The sequence below is a fragment of the Phoenix dactylifera genome, chromosome 18 (assembly GCF_051530095.1).
Source record: "Phoenix dactylifera cultivar Ajwa chromosome 18, Ajwa_hap1_PhDact_Kaust_v1.1, whole genome shotgun sequence".
In the NCBI taxonomy this organism is placed as follows: Eukaryota; Viridiplantae; Streptophyta; class Magnoliopsida; order Arecales; family Arecaceae; genus Phoenix; species Phoenix dactylifera.
In genome coordinates, this window is record NC_143207.1 from 9,272,809 (window position 1) to 9,296,951 (window position 24,143).

Below are 24,143 nucleotides of genomic sequence, written 5' to 3' on the forward strand. Positions count from 1 at the left end.
GTCATCCTAATTTCCTATTTATCTATCCATATCACACTCCCAAGTAGCATTTGTTTTCTACTCTTTTTCTATAGGTGTTGTCTCATATATGCACAGATAAGTGAAGGGGAATCCAGGTACAGTGTACATATTAACAAACATATATATGTGCAAGAAAAGAACTTTGGCCATACTCTTGTGTAAGGAAAAGGTGGTCAATCAAAGGATGTGTTGGTCAAGATGAGGCTTAGAAAAGAGTGCTCTAAGATCCCTATCCGAGAACCTTTCCTTTTTACGTTGAGCTTCCCATACTTGAAAGGTTCACTGAGCATGGGCACGGGAGAGTTATCAGTCCAAATCCATGGCCCACGAACTGATCTCTTTTCCTGAGGGCATTGGGACTGTAATTGGCCTTTCTTGTGTTGACCTTCAGGTTTGCAAGAGCAAAACAAAGAGCTCTCTCTCTTTCTCTCTACATGCATGTTTCCATTATTCATGCACATGAAGAACCTAACAAAGGCCACCTATGATGTGTTTCAAATTTCGAAAATATGTATTAAGAACTAAACAGTGATCCATATAGCACACAATCCTGTCTTTTGTAAGAGAATGGAGGATGCAAAAATTGATATCCAAGTCAGTGAATACATCAAAGATATGTCTGTAACTTTCGTAAAAATCTAGGTTTTCTAGCGAGCATATTTATCAAGTTCCTTTGCAAAGGCAGGGATCCTTTACTCATATTTTTGTTCTTTTCCTGAGGGCATTGGGACTCTAATTAGCCTTTCTTGTGTTGACCTTCAGGTTTGCAAGAGCAAAACAAAGAGCTCTCTCTCTCTCTCTCTCTCTCTCTATACATGCATGTTTCCATTATTCTGGCACATGAAGAACCTAACAAAGGCCACCTATGATGTGTTTCAAATTTCGAAAAGATGTATTAAGAACTAAAACAACGATCCATATAGCAAACAATCCTGTCTTTTGTAAGAGAATGGAGGATGCAAACATTGATATCCAAGTCAGTGAATACATCAAAGATATGTCTATAACTTCCGTGAAAATCTAGGTTTTCCGGCGAGCATATTTATCAAGTTCCTTTGCAAAGGTACGGATCGTTTACTCATACATTTTGTTCTTTTCTTTTTCCATTCTTCTTCATTTCAACTAGACGATGAAACAGCTGGATTAAATCATTCTAGAGTAAATATATTAAAAAAATTTAGAATACAAAATATCTCGAAATTGAGCAAGATCAGAGGATAAGCTATCCCAAATGATGTCCATAGAGTGGAACATTTACCCATTTTTGTGTTATGGGAAATAACATCTATATTTACACGTGTCTATGAGATGACATGGCACTGCTTTTGGCAGTGCACTTGGGTCCTGACCACATCAATTCATAACGTTAAATATTCTCCTAGGTACATGATCTTTTATTGCACCAATTTCCCAAGTGGTAGCATCAGTGCAAGCTTTTGGAATCCCAAATAATTAGATCTCTAAGCTCACCGCACTGTAGAGATCTCTTATTCAGTGTCCCAGTGCGTGTCATGATTCGATTCTGGATAGAGTTCAAAACATAAGATCATCATTCCCATTCTTCAGCCACACAACTCACAAAGTTCCAAGTGACATGGCCATCCAAAGTAGAAGATTACAGGAGTCTCCCTCTCAATCATTAGCTCCTCTGTGGTCAAAAAGTTCATCGATGTGATGGTCTTATCTGGCTCAACCCTCATGATTATTCCAGCGCATCAGACGGACAGTGATCAAAACCTGCCAAAAGATCTGATCCTCTCTGTCTTTAGCTTGTAAACAATTGTTTAGCCCCTACTCGTCGTCAAGCTGTAAGGCCTGTTCCGTTTGGACCTTGGTACGTGTTTAAAAAGGCAGGAATATAGTTATTCCAATTAAACATACTTATTCCAGCAGAAATAACTATCTCTGTTATATTTTTCTGAATCTCAAACAAAAGATGACCTCAAGTTATACCATATTAAAAAGTACAAGTGTATTATGCTCGAGCATAAGTCAAATACAAGATCCAAGTCGTAGCGCCAACCAGTTTCGAGTCTAGTGTTTGACATCTCATTCCTTAAAGCATGCATTTGGGTGGAGGTATTGGATGCACACTGTGTCTATTTGGTTCAAGAGACGTGATAGCATGCGTCGTTTTACATGTACCGCTTATCAATTCCATATCCCCCTTGTTGAAACCCCATCTTGGTGGTGATCTTCCCTACTTTCTTTTTTCTTTTGTCCCCATCTCTTCTCTCTATTTGGCTTGACTGGTTACCCTATATAATTAAAAATATATATAGGATAACTATTTTAGAAAGAATAACTAACTATATTTCACATTTTTTTCCCAAAATCAAGCACAACGTTAAACTATACCTAGGGGCGCTATCACGTCTAGGAAAACTCAAATATAAAATCAAGTTAATACATAATTTGGCCGCAGATCTGGTAGTTGGCACCACAATCGTGGGCAAATGCTTCTTGGTAGAGGTTCCATATGCAAACTAAGATGGTGACACTCCTATCATGAAGAGATGGGGTCAACATCGACAGAACCGGTACAAGATAATATACTAGTTGCCTAACGGGATGAGTCGGTAAGAGCTCGCGCCGTGCCGTGCCGGACCTATACCGACATAGTAGAAGAGACGGAAGAGAGAGAATAAGAGAGGAAGAGAGAGAGAGCATGGAGGGAGGGAGAGGGAGAGAAAGGAGAGAGACTGACCGGTGGAAGTTAGAGAGCCTCCTCCAGAGGAGGCGCTAACTTCATTTAAAAAATACAAAAATAAAAGGGGCCTCTTCCAGACCCCTATTTCGAACGAAACAGGAGATCGGAGGTGGAGCCCCGTCTCTACATCTCTCATCCGCCTCCTCCGTGTGGAGGCTCTTCGGCTTCTGCCAGTCGGCCCCAGCTGGTCTCTTTCTTCCTTTCTCTCCTTCTCCCTCCCTCCTCCGCTCCCCGCCTTTTTTTTTCCTTCCTCTTCTCTTCCTCTGGCGACGACGTCTTGGTTTCAATGCTAGAACTGTCCTGGTTCACCGCTGGTATGGCCTGGGACGCCTTGAACCGGACGGTTTGGAATGATTCCACAAATCTTGGATGGGGTTGTATCTTTTGCACGAAAGAAGGATTCACCTTCATTTGCATGAATCCACTGTTGGATCATCAACTGGCTTTCGAGATCTATACACACAAATGATACAGAGTTCCAAGTGCTTCGAGACTGATGTGGTGGGTAATCCGGATCCTTTTTGTGCACAAAAGATGCAATCCCAATCCTCGAGCCATGTCAGCCAAGTCAACAGTGGGTCTGATCAAGCTGACTAGTTAGGTCATCCTTTTTTTTTTTGGGTAAAAAGTTGGGTCATCCTTTACCAATGGGCTTGATGCATATCCAAACCGATTTGTCGACGAATAGTATATGCTAACTTACGTCCACTACCTGAACCCTGATACGATATGCAGAGTATATCTAGTGGGTTGGGTGGATTAATAGAGGGACGTACCAACTCAAGTTGACAGGTTGGGTCTAAAATTACTAGGATCCTAGCACTCACACTCCACTCCACCAGTCCACCTACATCCCTCCTTGAAATGTCCTTTGCAGGCTCACCCTAGGCATATAGTGATATAGATAGTGTCCTTAGATTTGGAGAGGGGAAGAAAGAGAGAGACGAGGGGGAGCTTTGAGATCTCTGCCTCCAAATGACTGGAGTTTCGAATTATTCTTCTTCTGTGGATGATTTCATTTATTACTTTGTGGTCCATTTTGGCATCCATCTCTTTCTCTCTCTCTCTCTGCACCATAATGGATTTGGGATATTGTATTCTGGAGGGGGGTGTGGTCAGTGCAGAGTACCCCATCACAAGTCCGCACAGTGCCCATATCTTTGGTGGCCACTTAAAAGAAATAATAATAAAAGAAGTCATTTTTTTCCCCAGCCTCCAGCCAATAGCCTTTTCCACGTGATAAAAGAAGTGTAAGCCACCAAAAGCAAATGCATGCGTGTATGGGGTTTCACCACCCTCTCTTTCTGCAAACATCTGCACTCCTCTTTTTTTTAGCTTTCTCCACTCTCTTTCTCACCACATCCCTTTCAAGCCTACTTTAAAAAGAGCACTTTCTGAGCTTTGGTGTGATTAAAGGGAAGGTTGGGCTGTGCTGGTGCTGGTGGGGAAGGAGGAGGAGGAGGAGAGGCCCCTAGGATTCTATTAGCACCGAGTTGGTGAGTCAGGATTGTGGGTGCTTGGGCTGTGGCCCTGTTTCCTTTTTTGTGCTATGAGGTTGGCTTTGTTTTTACTTGTTTGTTTTTGGCTGGGGAGGGAAGCTCTTCTTCTGAGCTGCTTGCATTTGTTTCTTTGCTGCAAATTTATTTGAGCTGGTGAGTTGATGCTTCTTGGAAGCTTGGCTTTTTGGGACTGCATCATGGGATCTTTTCACTTCTATTATTGGGTTTTGAGCTCTAATCCTTCTCTTGTCTCTTTCTTGCTTTCCTCTTCATGTCATGGATTTTTTAAAGATTTTCTGTGTTCTAGAATGAGCTTGACATTTTATTTTGAATTTGGGTAATTAATTGGTCTACTTGTAAAATTTCTTCTATTTGAAGTTTGAGATTTTATTGTTATGAGTTTGGTAATGTAGTTCTGTGTTCATGAGTTCAAAATGAGGTTGGGTTTATGCTCTAATCCTTCTGTCCTGTTTCCGACTTCAAAGTTGAGGTCTTCAAAAAATTTCCCCTTTCAAATTTTATGGTTGTGCTTTAGTTCAGGTGAGTATTTTCCTAGTGAAAAGTCTGTTTCATTTGAGTTTTTTGAGAAGTAGATTTGTCAATACTTTCCTTTCATTTACTCAATGCATGTGGGTTATGTCCTGCCCACGAAAGATTTGCTAGTGCCTTTTATATTTGTTTTGAACTTTTTAATCTAATTCCATCTTTGAGTCCAGAAAGTGTTTAGAGGTTTCACATTTTTATGTGCGTTGCTAAACTCTTGTGCTTTAATATCATGAATTGTTTAGTTCATAGAATATTTCACAAAGAACTCTACTTTCTACTTTGCGAATTCTTGTTGTTGTTGATTGGTTTATGAAGATGGATTCAATGTTTCTATTGAGTTTTGTCCCTCTGCAAGAAAAATATTGAATCAAAATTAATGTGTTTTTGAATTTCACAATTTGGTTTTGCTTATGAACGGTGCGTTGTGGCAAAAAGATGATGTTTTTATTCCTTGCTTCAAGCCTCTGGGCTCCATATTCTTTTCATAATAATTTTTAGAGTCTTTCTTCCTTTGGGATTTCACTGGTCTTGCTGAGATGTATTCTTCTCTTCTTTCTTCTGGTTTTCAGTACAGAGTACCAGGAAATTTTTGAGAAAGAGGGATTAGTACTCAAGTTGGTGAAGAAAGCAGTATTTTTTCCTCCCAAGTTCTTCTGCGGCCATGCCTATAAGACAGATGAAGGAGAGCTCAGAACAACACCTTGTGATCAAGGCCCAAGCTAACACCCCCATGAACCCTGTTCCTAAGGTTCTTAAAACCTTGCAGAATGGCAAAAGCCCACCACCTCAGGAACCAACCCAGAATGCAAAACTGCCGAGCGACAACCCATCTCCTGCCAAAAATAGTAGAAGAAGACGAGGTCGTGGGGTGCAGAAGGCCGGGCAATGTAACACCTTCTCCGGCTTGAAGCCGCCAACCACGCACCAGCTTCCGAGTGGGTGTTCGGAGAATGCAAGTCATCTGGGTGGCAGAGAGATGGGTTTTCCTTCCTCAAGTAAATCTCTGAGGTTTCCTCCAAGGCCTGGGCTTGGTCAAGCAGGGACTAGATGTATAGTAAAAGCTAACCATTTTTTCGCTGAGCTACCAGACAAGGATTTAATCCATTATGATGTAAGGAAAATTTATATTTTCTAGCTCTTCCTGCTTATAATGTTTTGAATTTCTGTAATGCTAGCATTACAAGTGCTGAAATTATTAGTGAATTTATAACTTTGGTTAATAATTTCTTTTGAGATATTACTTTTATGTATTTATCTTAGCATTTAAAGATCAGAAATGGATATATTAGTTGGCTTGCTCATCTTTTCTCAAAAAAAAAAAGGAAGGACATATGGACATATTAGTCTGTCCTCCACACTTGTTGCTGTCCTTGTTTTAGGGAAAACAGTAACATTTTTTGTTATGCATTTGGTTTATTTCAGGTGACCATAACACCAGAGGTGGCATCAAAGAATGTGAACAGAAATATCATAACAGAACTGGTGAAACTGTATAGGGAATCTGATCTTGGGATGAGGTTGCCTGCCTATGATGGCAGGAAGAGTCTGTATACAGCTGGAGAGCTCCCTTTCTCTTACAGGGAGTTCAACATCAAGCTTGTTGATGAAGAAGATGGAATTAATGGCCCCAAGTAAGGACTTGATTTAATTTTTGTGTACCATTTATTTCCCATATTCTCTTTTACTTTGTCTTTTGACGGATGTGTTGCTAAATAATCTGTGGTTTCTTTTGGATTTTGTTGGCATTTTGTTCTTTTCTTTATTCCTTTGCTAGGAGTTCTTTATATATGTGTTTTTCCATCTAAGTGTTGAGGACTTTCCTCATAGCACAGTAGTAGTTATTCCCTTCTTCTGCAATGATTTCTTTCTCACGTTATTAAATTGAAGCAGAAGGGAGAGAGAATATAAAGTGGCAATTAAGTTTGTTGCAAGAGCAAATTTGCACCACCTGGGCCAATTTTTGGCAGGCAAATGTGCCGACGCTCCACAGGAAGCTCTTCAAGTTCTGGACATTGTTTTGAGAGAACTTTCGAGTAAAAGGTATCCATCCTAACAACGTTTTAATGTGGTTTTTCTACTTCTTCAAATCTAATGAGTAGTTAAGCTCTTCATACAACCTACAATGTCTGTATATTAGGTACTATCCTGTTGGAAGATCTTTCTTTTCTCCTGAGATTAAGACGCCACAAAGGCTTGGTGATGGTTTGGAGTCATGGCGTGGGTTTTATCAGAGTATAAGGCCTACACAGATGGGGTTGTCCCTAAATATTGGTATGATTGACTAAAATTTAGTTCCTGTATGATTAAATGATATTGGTACATTAATCCATGCATTAGAATGGAGGCTTTGGAAGCTCTGTCACTCTTTTCATATATTTGTTCCATTTTTATTCTTCAGACATGTCTTCAGCGGCATTTATCGAGCCTCTGCCTGTAATTGAGTTTGTCGCTCAGCTTCTGGGAAAGAATGCATTATCAAGGCCATTTTCTGATTCTGATCATGTTAAGGTATCACTTTGTCTATACAATGTTAGGTAGGTATAATTTCCATTCTGCATGTCAGTTAACCGTCCTTATGTTTGCCAGATTAAGAAAGCACTTCGAGGAGTCAAAGTTGAAGTAACACACCGAGGACATGTGCGACGGAAGTACCGGATATCTGGGCTAACATCACAACCTACTAGGGAACTCATGTAAGATCCAAGACCAGATTACTCAACGTAGCTTGAATGTACTATCTTCTCAACTCCTATCGATTGTAACGTGTTTGCTTTCAGCAATGTTTGAGGGATCTTGATGTCAATCTGCTCAGATTAAATGTTATTGCGGTGGTTCAATTCTTTATTATGGATTGACTTTGTAGGTTTCCAGTTGATGACCAATGCATGAAGTCAGTTGTTGATTACTTCCAAGAGATGTATGAATTCACCATCCAATATACTCATCTTCCTTGCCTTCAAGTGGGAAATCAGAAAAAGGCTAACTATTTGCCGATGGAGGTGAAAAGCTTATATTCTGATGTCAGATTGACTCAGTAGGTACCCTTAACTTATGTTGGCCATATTGAAAAAGTCATTTTCTGGCATCCAACTTTATAGGCTTGTAAGATTTTGGGAGGACAAAGGTATACCAAAAGGCTGAACGAAAAACAAATCACTGCGCTGCTGAAAGTTACATGCCAAAGGCCAAAGGATAAGGAGAATGACATTTTGCAGGTGCTCTGGTGACCACATGTCCCGAACAAATTCCTGGATATTTTATGAATCATCTGCTGATATTTTAAAACTTATTTTCATCAAGGTTATGAACTAATTGCTTCTTTTCTTGCTGTGCATGAAGTACCATTGTGCCTTATATACTTATGTCACTTGCAGACAGTTCAACATAACGCCTATAATCAAGATCTGTATGCAAAGGAGTTTGGAATCAAAATCAGTGAGAAGCTCGCATCTGTTGAGGCTAGAGTTCTTCCTGCACCTTGGGTAGTGGAACATGATTATTATTTTACAACCTTGTGTTGCTTTTTTTTTTACTTTCTCTTACTGCTTTTGTGCAATCTTTTCTTAGTTGAAATATCATGACACTGGGAAGGAAAAAAATTGCTTGCCTCAAGTTGGTCAGTGGAATATGATGAACAAGGTACTTCATTTTTACCTATTTATTTTCTCCATTTGAAAAAAAAAAATTCACAACCAAGTTTTTGCACCTCGACAGATACTTGATGCTTCATCTCTTAGTTCAATTTTCCAGTATATGGCATGTCATGCTGAACTATTATCTGATTCTTTTAGTTCTGGGTTTCAATTTGGTTGCCTTATAGAAAATGATAAATGGAAGCAAGGTAACTCGGTGGGCGTGCATTAACTTTTCTCGTATTGTCCAAGAGAGTGTAGCACGCAGTTTTTGCAATGAACTGGCTCAGATGTGTCAAGTCTCAGGCATGGTAATCTCAATCTACTTGTATTAGAAATGACAGTTTTCTTATAATTGTTATCATCATCATCATCATCATCATCATCATTTGCAGGAATTCAATCCTGAACCTGCAATTCCAATATATTCAGCCAGGCCTGAACATGTTGAGAAGGCTCTGAAGCATGTCTATCATGCATCAAGCAGACTCAAAGGGAAGGAATTGGAATTACTAATAGCTATTTTGCCTGACAACAATGGCTCTTTGTATGGTACACTCTTCATGCCCTTTACTTGATCCCACTTTGTAAATTTACATTTTAAGTCAATGGTGATCATCTTACATTTCCAGGGGATCTCAAGCGGATATGTGAGACAGATTTGGGGTTAATATCACAATGCTGTCTCACAAAGCATGTGTTCAAGATAAGCAAACAGTATCTCGCCAATGTCTCCCTGAAAATCAATGTGAAGGTAAAAAAGAGACATCCTAATTTAAAACACCATAATAGATATACAAGTATATTTACTTGTTCACAGATGTTATATATGCATTCTTACAAGTTCTTGAAAGATGAGGTATTGGGTCATTTTAGCAGATCATTGCTACCAAGATACATGTTCGCTGATGAATTTGTTGTCCTATTTATGTCACCAGCTGTTCAATGTATATTGTCAGTGTATCTATCTACTGATATCATAATATATCTTTTTATGAAAGACACAGTCTTATTCTTTATGAAAGTACATGTTTAAGGAAATTTATCATGTATATGCACTGTTATCTGAAACTTTGGTTGATACTGTTCTTTCTTGGTCTTATATTGGCTGAAAAAACTCACATACATGATCATACCATGTTCCAAAGGGCATATGCACTGATTTATTGGCTATCATACTGATAGAGGTATGCATTAGCCTCTAACTTTGAGTGCTTTTCCATGGGTGATGCTAACCATCTGAAACCAAGAAAGATGAATCCTGGAAAGTTAAGCAACTTATATAAAAGTATGAAAACTAATGATGATTAGACTTTTCTTTTGTTCAGGTTCTTTGAAATGGCCAACTTTTAGAAAAACAGGGTTACATGACAAATGTATGATGTATTGCAGATGGGAGGAAGAAATACCGTTCTTATGGATGCAGTGAGTTGGAGAATACCATTAGTCAGCGATATACCAACTATAATATTTGGAGCAGATGTGACTCACCCAGAAAATGGAGAAGACTCCAGCCCTTCAATTGCTGCTGTACTGATAAATTTATGAATTGCTAGCTGGCTTCCATAACATTTTTTCGAGTATCTCAAACATCAATGGGTCATTTCCTTGTTGTAGGTAGTAGCTTCTCAAGATTGGCCTGAAATTACGAAGTACGCTGGCCTGGTTTGTGCTCAGGCTCACAGGCAGGAACTTATACAAGACTTATATAAGACATGGCATGATCCTGTCCGGGGCACAGTGAGTGGAGGCATGATTCGGTATGTAGGCTAACTTATGCAAGACAGGGTTATATAGATTCAGTTTTAAGTACACCATATTTATGTGATCTTCTGGAAGTATCTTTACTGAGAGGTGATTTAATTTTCAGTACAATGATTCAATTGGTACCAGCTTTGCTGGTTTCTGTTCCATAGTTCTCACCACCATTCCGTCATCACCTGATGAAGTTTTATTCTTTTCTTGAGGATTACTGATTCAGGACTTTCCTCTCTTTATGCTAAAATTCCAACAGAAATTTTCTTTCTTATATGCTTTCTTTTAATATGCTGCAGGGATCTCTTAATTTCCTTCAGGAAGGCTACTGGGCAAAAGCCACTGAGGATCATATTTTACAGGTTTCCATATACTTTTTAGCATGCGTACATTTAAATGTTAGTGACCATATTGACAAATAAACCTGTATGATCCAACTTCTAAATACAAACTGCATATGATTGAAAACTGTTTATCTGTTTCCCATCTTCTGAGGTTTAATGAAGACTTGATTTCTAATGATAAAGTACTTCTTTACTTATATGTAGCCTTGTCATCAATATACGATGGAATTCAATTGAAAATATCTCGTATAATATTTTGAAGTTAGTTCTTACCCTTCTAGGCAAGGTCCTAAGTCTCGATATCAGGCCCATGTTACACCTTACTGGTACAATATGATACATCACACGGTACACTACTCGAATCAGCATAGCACCTATACTATGCGTCAATACGAGAGTGTACTGAGCAAGGCCCGCCGTACCGGGTCCGGTAGGCATACCAGTTGCCTACCAAACCGGTACGGTTCCGGTTCGTACCGAAATCGGGCGGTACGAACCGGAAAGCTCTTCCCCGCCGGAGCCGGAGAAGAAGAAGAGAACGAGAGAGAGCGCAGGGAAGAGAGGGAGGGACACCACCTGTGAGGGGAGGCGGAGGCCGGTGGGTTTGAAACAGGGGACGCGGCCGTGCCTCGGCCTCCGCCGCGCCCCTGCGGGTTCCCCCGTCTCCCACCAGGCTCCGCCGCCCCTCCGCGGCTCTCCGATGACGGTCACAGGTGGTCTCTCTCCCTCTCTTCCCCGTGCTCTCTCTCGTTCTCTTCGTCTTCTTCGTCTCCGGCACAGAACCGGCCTATACCGGTTTCCACGGCTCCGGCGTACCGGTAGCTGGCCGGACCGGTTCATACTGGCCCGTACTGGCCGGTACGGGCCGGTTCAGCATACCATGGTATTGAGCTTCTGTACTGCACTGATTAGTACAGTATTGCCCCTACTTCTTGATACAGGTCAGTACTCGAAGCGTTGCTTCTGAGAACCTTAAAGAAATAAATGCGAAAAAACTTCTTTGTGTATAATTGAAACTTGACCAATTTTCACGGGCTCAACAAATCTACCATGGTGTGATAGTCTATTAAGCTTCTGAGTAAATGCCTAACTCATCAAATATAGAACAATTATTTAATACATGATCTGATTCTTAATGCATCTAGACACTATAAGTATAAAGTTATATATACTTGCATATAGACTATCCATATAACTTAAGATCCTCCCACTCTCTTTCTTGTGATCATGATGGGTCATAGATTAAGAGTTTGTTAGATACTGAAATTGTTTTGCAATGTCAATCTTTATGAAAAGCAAATGTGCCTGTATTAACTGCTGCTCAGTGAGATGTGCATCGTGTGCTAAGTTTGCTCTTGAAAATCTAGCCTTTTGTTGGATAACTGGCTAACAAGTATAACAGATCAAGGGTGTCCAAAAATGGCACCTAGTTCACAGGATTGTATGGAAAATTAGGTAAATATCAAATAAACTCTTTCTGCAACATGTATTATATTGAGCATATATTGACCAAGAATCAACTGTGTTTGAAATTCAAAATATGCTAAACAGAGTATATCTCATCAATCAATAAAAGATAGAGGAAAGATGAAAGGGGAAGTTATTTCAACAAAAAAAGAAGCCTGAATTAACATCCCAAAGAATCAAACAATTTTGAAGACTCAATGAAGGAGATGAGAAAGGGGAGGAGAAAAATCCTTGTGGTTGTCCAGATGATATGATACAAAGAGTTGTATCCAATTCCACTTGAATAAATTAAATTGTATGTGGCTTCAAAATGGCTTGGTTTGCTCATGACTGGCCCTAAGTTGCCTATGGGAGGGGGAATTTTTAATTAGGATAAAATGACCCTGTAGACATTGGTGCTGGGGCAGAGCACCAATGTAATGACAAAAAAATAAAAAGAGGATAATATTTATTGGGTAAGAATAGGGGACTCTTAACTGGATAAGAAGATAATGTTTCAATTATCATAGGGGGAACCATAAGGTTTTGTGATTATTATGAACTTTGCAGCAACCAGTGGCAATCAGGATGCCTGATTTTGTCAACAGGCTGCAAGCCTAGGCATCTACTGTATCGCTTGTTAAAAATTGATGGGGTGACTGCACTTAACTCAGAAATAGGCATGGCAATTTTTTACAACAAGTCACCTAAGGTATTGCAACTAGCCAGGTAAGACACTTCCCAACTCTGAAGGAATAATTACTTGAATCCATAGGGCCGATTCGCCAAATATACACAGGCCATAGTCCCTCACATTTGGCACAAAATGCATGACAATGCATTGTATGTACATATATTCAACAACTATAAGATTAATGTTTAAACAATTAATTAACATAGTCACATAATTTTGTTCGCAGGGATGGTGTGAGTGAAGGGCAATTTTACCAAGTTCTGCTCTATGAACTAGATGCAATCCGGAAGGTCAGTGAAAGTTTTCATATCTTTTCTTTATTGGTCAGAAATATAAATATATTTGGGTCGAAAGTTTATAACCTAAATAAGATCATGCATACTGTATATGCAGGCCTGTGCCTCTCTCGAACCAAATTATCAACCACCAGTGACTTTTGTTGTGGTCCAAAAGAGGCATCACACGAGACTCTTTGCCAACAATCACAAGGATCGAGCTAGCACTGACAAGAGTGGAAATATTTTACCAGGTCCATTCTTGATTTTAAGCTATGTGGACTTTAAGGTAGATTTGTTTTGAGATTTTTTTGATGTATATCCTTTTTTGGTTTTTTCAGGCACTGTGGTTGATTCAAAAATCTGTCATCCAACAGAATTCGACTTCTATTTATGTAGCCATGCTGGAATTCAGGTGATTTTATTATTATTTGAAACACCAGTCATAAGTTTAGTCTTTGATTAGCAGAACCTATGCCGTAGGATTGAGAACAAGGTATACACTACAGTTAAAATGAAATCAAATTCTATTGAATACTTAGACTCAGTATAGAAGGTAAACAATAAAAACTAATGCACATAATAATCACATGGTCTGGATCCAACTTTGTAGGCCGTAAGTTGTCTAAACTGTTTTTCTATTAGGTATGATGATACATTAGGTGACATATCACCAATGCTGAGCTGCCAACACATTAAGTTTGATTGAGGGAATTGATTCAGTTAAACTGGTGTAGAATTAAAATGTAATACCTCATCTGAGATCATGACTTACAGAAACACATGCCAACCTTCAAAATTACCAAATGGAAGCTACATCTGACTAATACACGATTCTGTAGTGCTCCTTTAAGGACCATTCTTTATTGTTTAGGAAAACAACATTATGCAAGAAAAAAGCATTCAAAATACTTGTCTCTATGATTATCACTGAGGATCTGTTTTGTTCAACAGCACTATAGATTTGAGTGGTTCATCAAATTATTATCTCTTGTTCTTCTTGAATCATGGCTTGGGAGATGCTAGGTGGAAGAGTTTCTCATGTCCAGCGTATGATTTTCTTCTCAAAAGACATTCTTCAACCATGTTTCTTGGAGTACAACCTAATCATAAATAGGGATCTAAAATTTCCTTTCAAGGAGAAGAGAGTAAATTACATCCCATCTTTAGGCCAACAAGTCTAAATGAAGTTTAATTAAATAAATTCATGAATTTAACATCAGTATTATTAAAAGTAAAATTGGACAGGGAAGCAACTCTAGGAAAATGGATTCTATGGGCCACTAGTAACTTATGCAAAAAAGTTTTGCATTGTTTTGAGGATGTATCATTGACTTTTTAAATTTATAAACAAGTTTCAAGTCTGATTTGGTTGGCTAAGATTAGTCAATTTATTGGTTGAATGTGGGACTCTTTGCAAAAAAGAAGAAAAAAGGAAAAAAACCATAAAAAGGTTGAAAGTTTGGAGTTCTGCATGGATTGTATCATAACCAGATATATAACCCTGAAACATTGTAAAACGACCATTCTGCTGTACATAAATGATATCAATTATCCAAAAAGTGGAACAGGATTCATTAAGTAATGTATTTCGAAAAAGTGATCCTTGATATCAATTATCCAAAAAGTGGAACAGGACAGTAATGTATTTTCAAAAGGTGATCCTTGAGCTGGTTCAAATAAATTAATGCTGACATGGTGAGCATTCCAAGAAGTAGCTAGATATGTAGATCAAGGAGCCTTTTGCCGAACACAGATTGAAATTGTCTATTGTAGCTATTTTGTAGAAAATTTGTGTCTAATATGCAGTTAGACAAAGCATTCTTTGAGGAGAGAGGTATAAGGAGAGAGGTATTGGTTGCGATTGGAGCCAATGAAGAGCGCTCGCTTAGCATGCGAGAGGTACGGGGATCGATACTCTACATCTCCATTACCGTTTTTGTATTCTGATTCTTTGTGGCGTACTCACACCTGAATGTCGTGAGACGCCGGCATATCAAAAAGAAAAAGGGTGATTAGAAGAGGAAGAAGCAATATTCTCATAGTATCCTCTTAGGACTCTCTAAGGTGCTTCATTGACCTACTTCTCTGAAAGATTATGCCGTATGATATTCTTTCAGTTGTCTTCATTTTTTTTGAAAAAAAATCTTTTGATATTTCCTTTGAGGTTTTCTCTTGGTTTAATACATTTATAATCCTATTACAAGATAGCTTTTACTTTCCTGAGTAATGGGGTTTACTTTTCATAAGGTGTTAAAGAGTAAAGAGATATTGTTTCAATTCAAATTGTTAAACACTTTTTATCTTTAAACATTCAACTTGAGACCAAACTCGTTAAACTTAAACAGTGAATGTTTAGTTTAAGAAACAAACCAGCACATAAGTAATGAGCAATCCACTACCAAATCAAGAGTTTTGTTCTGTGAATTTATTTCATTGAATTTCACATAATTTTCCATCAAAAACAAGTGGTGATATAACTATGTATAGATTGCTTTTATGCACTTCTCCCATGCAGAAAGAGGTTTCAATCCAGAGGTTCCAGATTTTTACTGTTTTGTTTTCTCAAAAAAGATTTGTACTGCTTTGCAAGTTGCAACAAATTTATAAGGAGATACCAACTAGCAAAAAGGTTCAATCGATAGAGCTAACTTAGGCTTTTTTTTTTTTTTGATGGTTGAGTCCTGTTGTTCAAGATGATATCATTGGGCCGTACTAACTTTCATGTTCAGAACCAATTTGCCTTTATTTTTTCCTTTTCCATGGGCCCATCATCAGTTTGCAGAAAGTTGTCATCAAGTCGAAAGGTTATCATGAAATTATCGAAGTACTTGATGGGCAATTGATCCACAAATTCATTCTTGATTTCTGATTAAGTATAATTAATGTACATCAATCAACTAGATAAAAAAATTTGAATTTGTACTTAGCTAACAATTAGATCTGAAGCTCTTATTTCAATTTATAGGCTTTTCCTATGTTATTGCAATGGTGAAGTGCAGTTTCTTTTTGAGTGCAACAGAGGATTTAGAGCTTCTAACAAACTCCAAATTCACTACATTAAGGACACAACAAGTATCTGGAGTCTTTGTTGCATTTAGTCATTCTCAAGAACTTAAAATCATACATGATCATATCCGTAGATAAGTACTCCACAAAAAGCTGTTCTTCTACAATACACTGCATGTACCAGCATGGCCATGCATGCAGCCAATCACAGCTGCTGATTCCTGTGGTGGTGCACCGAGATGTGTGCTTGATAAATGGGGCCCACATGAACCAACGGCTGTTATTAGCTGCCTCCACGGCCATGTGGTGCATGCGGTGTAGGCAGTAATTTCTTCCATAGCAGACTAATGCCTCTTGAGGACCTTCCTTCTAAGGAGAAAGCGCGAACTTCTCTCTGTATGGCAACCACTAAAAAAAGACAGTTAACCATCGGTTCATTGGATTCCGGGCATTCCACCGCCTCTTGTGCCCGTAACCCTAGTCCCACCTCTCCTAGGCTTGACAAGGCAGCCCCTGTGGTAGGACCGAGTTCTAGGGCTGAAGGGGAAGGTTGGATTGAAGTGGGCAAGAAGGGGAAAGGTAAGGCTTTTCTTGCTCCAAGACCAAGTCCTGTAGCCCTCATGTCAAATAGATGACAGAATTGCATTCATTGAAAAAGGAATACAGCGGGGAAGCCCCTTATCTCCAGTTCTTATGAATATCTTTTTACATAAACAGATCATTTTCATATTTTTAGTCAAAAGAAGGAAGAAGGATTGAAATTCTTCCAAGAGACTACTTTCAACCATTGAGTCATCCATCGGCGGATCATTGTCTTCATCCTAATCTCATCTACTGAAAAAGGGGGCCGGGCGTAGCGCGTTCTTTTTTGGAACATATAGGGACCTCTACATAGATTTTAGGCTATTTTCATAACCTCCTTTAGGAGTTACTATATTGTATAGTACTAGCATGGAAGTCAGATCTTTTTCAACTGGTTACTAAGAAAACACTAACCTGAACTATTGACAGGCTCATTTAAGGCTTTCTAGAGTTATATGGTCATCTTTGTTAACTCTAATGATCATAATGTTGCTGCAGTAGGCATCGAGATAGCTAATCCATGGGGACCAAGAATTTTCCTAATTTGAGCCCTCTTGTGGCATGGAACCACATCATTATGTAATCAGAGGTAATCCTGGACTACAGGAAATTCAAAACATGCAAGACTATAACAGCATACATGTTGGATTTGTTGCAGCTGACAAGGATGCAAAGTTTGAATTAATAAGAGTCTATGCTATTATGAGCATCGAATATTTGACTTTATGCAAAATGTCAAAGTTAACATTGAGAATTTTCAAAGGTCTCAAGTGCAAGGATGAATGATGGATTAACTAACATATTGTGCCTTACAGTCTAGTAGAAACATATACCCAAGATCCATAAAACTTATCCTGCTCTTAATGCTTGACTACATACAACATACAGTAGAAATATTTTTATGACAGTGTCATATGGAGCAATATTTTAACTTTGTCAGAGACACTCAAGGGCCTTATATTGCAATAACATTCATGATTAAATGCTGGTAATTATGTCTCTATGCATCCCATAACATGCAGATATGCATGAAGATGTACTTTGAGCAATATATTCGGACACATAGGCATGCATCCATTCTCAAAGCAAAACTTTGTTAAACCTGTTAGTATATACTATTGCTATTGGGGCAGGGAACGAGTAGGCCAGCTCATTACCATGTTCTATGGGATGAAAACAATTTTACAGCAGATGGATTGCAGTCTCTAACAAACAATCTATGTTACACGTAAGTATAAATTATCTTTTCTTTTTACCTTTCTTTAAACAATTTACCTTGGTTTTTTGTGTTTAATATGTTGAACATCTATTTCGGTGCGTCACAATTCTCAAGATATGCAAGGTGCACACGATCAGTCTCTGTTGGTATGTCAATCTTCCCACCGTACTTACTTTTAAGTTTTTTCAGCAAGGATTTACTTCAAAATAACAAAGGTTCACATCTCAAACCTGACTATTTAGTCCCTGTTTCCCCTGAAACATAATGAACAGCATTTTAGAAGCTGTGTAAAATATGTTCTATAATACGTGGTTCTTTTTATTCTGAGAAATTACCTCAAGTATCTTACTTGATTCTAATTTTAGTATAATTGGACTCGGTGGTCTTCATTGCTTTAACAAACATCAGGACTTTAACAGCAGGAATACTACATTATGATGTCAAATCCATCATTTCATGCACCAGTTTGATTTGCAAGAAACCTATAATCATCTCACTAAAATTCATTTTTCTGTTATCCTGCTCAAGGCTTCTTGGTGTCACACAGTTTTTGCACTGAATATGGTTCTTTTTCTTTGCATTTAACTGTGTAGTTCCTCCGGCATACTATGCACACTTAGCAGCCTTCCGAGCTCGATTCTATGTGGAGCCTCATTCCCAAGAGAATGATACAGCAAGCAATGGTGTACGGGCCACCTGGGCAGCTGGAGAGTCTGCAGTCAGGCCGCTGCCAGCACTCAAGGAAAATGTGAAGAGGGTGATGTTCTACTGTTAAAACTTTACGACATGGTAGGATCTAGTTCATGTATAGCGGAGGAAAGACAGTCTCATAGAAATGATTGCTCCAAGTGGCACTCCAATGATGGTGTATCAAGTTGTTTATTCCATTTTGAATCAGTGAAAGGCCTTAGTTCATGTGTAGTTTCTTGTACACTTTCTCTTTCTGAATTCAGAGGTGTATGAAATTTTGGTAGCAATAATTTAGAATGAAAGTAGAAAGCAGTTAAGATCTTCTTCGAACACCAATGCATACCCCATGACTCTTATCGTGATACTGTGCCGCATTCGGTTTTAAGTTCTCATGTGTGAGCTACCTTCAGAAAGTTGGCAGAAGTTGAATATTTTCAGGGGTTATGATAACTTTCCTGCATAGGTTATATTGTTGCTATTCTGGAAGCGATCTCAACAGCTCCTCTTGGTTCCCAGGTCCTAGGGAGGTCTTTATTGAGATATTCAAAATTAGGGCGTCTCTAAAGAAGTGGAACGAAGTGTCGCTTTGGAAAACATGGGTGTTGAAAATCTTAAAAACCTGTGGGTTTCCAATTGGTGTTAACTTGCCATCTCCAAATAAACATTCAAGTTTCGCTTAAAAACAAGCTCTTTAAGTATGTCTCTTTTGTATTTGTTTGTTTAGTTAATTTAATAAATTTTTTTATTGACTTTTGAAACAAAATTTTTTATTTTTAACTGTAAAGCTATATATTATGCAAGAATATTTGGTTGTCCATAAGGTTAGGATGGCTATACCGCAGCCTCAGGGTTATGGGGTGATATCCATAAGCACCTGCAACCCTTCAGGAAGCTGGTTTTCCATTCTTGCTTAGGTGTGCTGAGAATTTTTTTGGTCCACGCGACTAGGCACTCCATGGAATTGCTTGGATTCATTTCACAAAGACTACATAATATATAGGTAATAGGATAGAACTCTCCAAGTCTATGCACACAAACAATAGTGAAACTTTCAAAGAAATGATAGTGATCATTTTCATGATAGACCTAGCTAGTATCTCATATTTTGCACTCAATGTGCATCGAACAATAACCCTGGTCAATAGAAACCGTACTTCATCTTTCAAACACCATTTTGATGTATTATGCAGTTTCAAAAAAGTATATTTTCTTCTTTTATTTTCCCCATCTTTTTGCTAGATGATCTTTTCTTTTCCCAAGTGGAAGTAAATGAAAATAAAAAAAAATTCATGACTCATTCTAGCCTAGAAAAAGCAAGGTACTTATTTCATTGATAGGTATCCATTGCATTCTTTACTAGAATCACTTTAAGCACATTTTCCTGAACTTGCAGCAATCCAACTTTCTGCTCTTATCATATCAAACAAAGCTTTTATTTTCGCATGCAACAATGCTGTTAATATCAAATCTGCAAACCTTAAAATCCTTTAATTGACAAGAAAGTACACTGGTCTTTTCCATGTGTGGGAATTTATTTATTTGTTTATTTACTTGTAGGGATCTTGTTTTTGGTGGTTCTTGTGGTGATATCAGGAGCCCCTATATATGTCTTACAAGCCCACAGACTCATTAATTTGTGACTGCATGGTTGCTTGCTGGATTCTTTTTCCATTGAATTTCTTTCAATGAATGTAGCTCTAAGTGCATATCAAGCTTAATCCACACACTCACCGAAGTCGCAAACTAGAAACAAGTCTTTTTGCCTCTCTCCGGCTAAAGAAAAGGTCCATAGGAAATTAAATACATTGAAGAGTAGCCCTTCCCCGACTCCCTAACTCTCTAAACCATGGTGAAGCCAAGCAGCTGGAGAGATTTATGTTTACTTTCTTCCATCTAAATGTCAGTATTTGGGCACATGACTCATATAGCCTCAATTAATTGCTTCTGAAGGACCTTACAGCAAGAGCAAAAAATTTACATCCCTTGAAAAGGTGGTTGTTAGTAGAAGTAGACTGTCAAAGGCAGTTATATACACAAATATGCACTAAATCCTCTCAACTTTAAGAAGTTTTTCTTTCCAACCCAGACATACTGGATGCTAAATAAATTAAAGGGAAACTTCCTGGGTAAGCATAAGCATAAGCATAACGGGATAATTATAACTAGACTGAGGTATTTAACATTTACTTGAAAATATTGTAATTTAAGGTTGAGTGAAGAAATAAATTCATCATCCTCTTTTAAAGGTGCATTCTTATTGCTCTCTGTCTAACAAAAATAGTTTAAAGACAAATGATTCCAAGAAGAGCAAGTTTTAGAAAAGAAGAGTGAATTTCTTAAAATCTAAAATAAAAAGAAAAAACATTGAAAGTAAAATTGTTGAGAATGTCCTAATGGTTGAGCATTGGAGGGGAATCATACTTGCTAGTTTGCATCAGAATGTGATGTTTAATTCTAAAATACTTTGACGTCACTAGATAGTGCAAGATCAAATTTGGTTATGGCTAGAACAGATCAAAATCAAGTTACCTGCTTCCTTTACCTTCTGTTCGCACTTAGCTTCTTTGTCTTGTTTGTGTTGTAAAGTGCGCGCTAAAGCTACAGCTATGTGTTTGCTTTTTTAACTTATGGAAACCTTAATCATGTGGTGATTGGCTACAATCACAACTTCCCTGAAATATAGGCCCAGCTTGCAATCATAGCAACGATGGCATGGTTCATGTAAATGAGATGCAAGCAACTTATTTTATATAAGCATTTGTTTGCGAAGATGCCTTTTACTAAATTTTCCATTGCGATTTTTTTTGAATAATTGGCAAGCGATTGAGCCTTATGGTTCTTCAAATGACAAAAAGTCTATCCAAATGATGGATCTTCCAAAAAAAACCAACAACTATATAATTAACGAAGTTGAGAAGGCAAAACTCTTGCATTCAAAGCCACGGAAGAAATTACAAACTCTGAAAAAATGTAGAGATTTAGTAAATAAAAATAAACCAATAAGAGCTGATATTGGTTCTCTCCTCTCAATACTTACGCACCCACCATGTGGAGGGAAGGAAAGATCAAAAATAAAAAGACAAGAAAAATATGGTGCATATGCTTAATTTATATAATTTAGGGTTTCTAGTATGGATCAAAATAAATAGTTAACTTGGGAGCTGAGAAATTAATCACCAAGAAAATTTTCTTGCAATTTTTCTAGTAAGTGATATAGATATGTTTCCAGTGATATCGAAATCAAATGCAGCTCAATTCTTATTGATACTCTAGAAATTAGATCAAACCTCAATTACTTATAATAGCTTTTTATCATATAATCTTCATCTTTATCTCCCCCTTTTTCTTTTAATTTTGAACCAATTGCATATTACAAGATAGCTCAACTAGATACTGTATAGTACCTATGGCCAAACAAGCAAACAACTATTGTAGGTGAACACCCAGAGTCCTCAGCAAGACTGAACAATGCGCCCTACTTTGTTCCCAAATCCTTTTTAATCAAATATATAGGTCTTCTCACAAATTTGATCCAATGTCCATAAATCATTGTATACCAGTAGCTGGGACATCCATTTAGTTTTGTATGATGTTCTTATCAGAACATCAATGTGATACCTACAGACTCCTTCATAAAATATAATAACTTGACATGCAAAACCATGCCAATTAACACTGGCATGCCCTTACTGACCCAATTCTACAATGTAGTAGGCATCAAACATCAGACTTATTTTGGTAAATCATGGTTTTAAATGTAAATCCTTGAATAATTTTAATACGAAAGTTTATATAAGCTAAGGAACCATAATAGATATTATTAAGAAAATTTGCATTAATCATTGCTCAGTTTCAGAGTTTTTGCTTTTCCATAAATTTTTGGTTGGTTCAAGTGTCTGTTGTGAATTTATGAGTTTAATTATCATATTCAACTATGGTACATATTAGGCCAAAAAAAAATTAATAATGTCTTATTTATTCAAGTATATTGCGACATTCATAATAAAATGGTACATATCTCTGACCTCTTTTTCCCTCTCATGCCTACGCTCGTTAGTATTTGAGGGTGCCAACTAGTTGAGTTGATAGTCTCCTATGTTGATACAAGAGACCTGGGTTCCGCCATGTTAAACTCCCTTATTTATCTACGGTTTCATCTATCCAAATTCTCGAAGGAAAACTAGTGAAATTGCATGCAGGTATTTATTTGTTTGCATAATTCATAATAAAAAGACAACTAGTCAATGGCGATGATATGTCCTCATTTTTTGATTATAAAAAGGCTGTGGTCTACTTCTTGACCTTTTAGAGGAAATTCTCTTTCTTGATCAAAATCATTAAAGTATGTGATCTTTCATTAGCTGCCAAGTCTTTTTTTGAAGATTCATATGTTAACACCTTCTCATGAAGATTTAAATAAAAAACACATCTCTCCAAATTAGACTGCATCAGTTATCAAAATTCTTTTGGCATCAGGTGACCTGGGACATGCACCAGTGGTGGTGCACCCCTCCCTTTCTTGCAAAAGGTTCCATTTTCAGAGTATTGTGGTACATCTCCAAGTAATTGGACCTGCGTAGTTTATCTCAAGGGGGGTCCAAATTCTCTCTCTCTCTCTCTCTCTCTCTAAAAGAAAAAAAAAAAAAGAAAAAACAAAACCTTGACATTAAACACAAGACAGATGTTTCATCAACAAATGCTATTTTATATGCCTGTTAATCTATTTTTGCTTATGTTTTGCTGCATTAGTCCTACGCCATGCTAATAATGAAAAGACTAGAAAGCAAAGCTTCTAATCAAATTTCTTATGACTATAAGCTTAAGAAACATAGAACTACAGGTTAAAACTAACATGAGACTGATAATATTATTCTAGTCAATTCCTATAAAACAATCTATGTGGAGGTTAGTGTTGATCCTGGATATATGTTTTGTGAATATATGATCTGAGGTTTCCAAGGCATGCTTAGTTACAAGATCTGCTTTACAAGACCAACACTTCTGATAGTAAGATAATGAGATTTGGATATTTGTAGTTAAATGTGATTGCATTTGTGAATATATGATCTGATGTTTCCAAGGCATGCTTAGTTACAAGATCTGCTTTACAAGACCAACACTTCTGATAGTAAGATAATGAGATTTGGATATTTGTAGTTAAATGTGATTGCAGGCGATTAGAATTCACATTTTCTCACAAAAGGATCTTGCTTTTCAAGCTAATTTACATACCATGATATGAAAAGAACAAATTGAGAGGGAGGATGCAATTTGGAGGTAGAACAATGTCATCCATAACTATAGAAATGTTGTGTAAAAAGAAAAAAACCTAAGTTCTAACAATTTATCAAGGGGTATAGTCTTATTTTCTGATAAGATTAGATCCTACCATTTGTATCTGCTATCAGGGTCCAGGGACAATCCAAGACACAGAGAAGCAAACCACCCCTATTTTTCCTAGGAAATGAAAATTTCCTGAGTAAATTCAGCTCTCTTATGTTTTTATCCAATATTTGCAAGCTTATGCAAAGGCATCATATATAATGGTTATAGCGATAACAAATCCCAGCATCTCTAGTTCCCATCATTCCATCAATAGAAACCATGCTTCAAGGCAGATTCCCTCCCAAAATTATAAAAACTCTCATATCCCCTTTCTCTCATGTCTCCTTTTTACTTTCCTCGTATGAACCTAGCTGCCCATGTCAACCCCACCACACA

The 24,143-nt window shown here is 37.7% G+C and overlaps 1 protein-coding gene across 6 annotated transcripts; it reads left to right on the plus strand.

Moving 5' to 3' along the window:
- The first annotated feature begins 4,001 nt into the window (after window positions 1–4,001).
- LOC103698685 (protein argonaute 10) lies at window positions 4,002–18,749 on the plus strand. Of its 6 annotated transcripts, none has more exons than XM_039131913.2 (23): window positions 4,002–4,227; window positions 5,346–5,887; window positions 6,199–6,407; window positions 6,667–6,816; window positions 6,914–7,047; window positions 7,175–7,284; window positions 7,363–7,469; window positions 7,640–7,775; window positions 7,875–7,991; window positions 8,151–8,258; window positions 8,344–8,415; window positions 8,597–8,719; window positions 8,804–8,960; window positions 9,041–9,162; window positions 9,801–9,938; window positions 10,026–10,168; window positions 10,463–10,525; window positions 12,874–12,937; window positions 13,041–13,176; window positions 13,264–13,337; window positions 17,647–17,741; window positions 17,847–17,878; window positions 18,326–18,749. In XM_039131913.2, exons 2-23 carry the CDS (start codon window positions 5,438–5,440, stop codon window positions 18,505–18,507), a joined length of 2,922 nt encoding a protein of 973 aa, XP_038987841.1. In that variant the 5' UTR covers window positions 4,002–4,227; window positions 5,346–5,437; the 3' UTR covers window positions 18,508–18,749. The 6 variants fall into 6 exon arrangements, with proteins under 6 accessions (XP_038987841.1, XP_038987840.1, XP_038987839.1 ...); XM_039131912.2 differs by having other exon boundaries at window positions 4,172–4,383; XM_039131911.2 differs by lacking the exon at window positions 4,002–4,227 and adding an exon at window positions 4,241–4,454.
- Window positions 18,750–24,143: the final 5,394 nt, after the last annotated feature.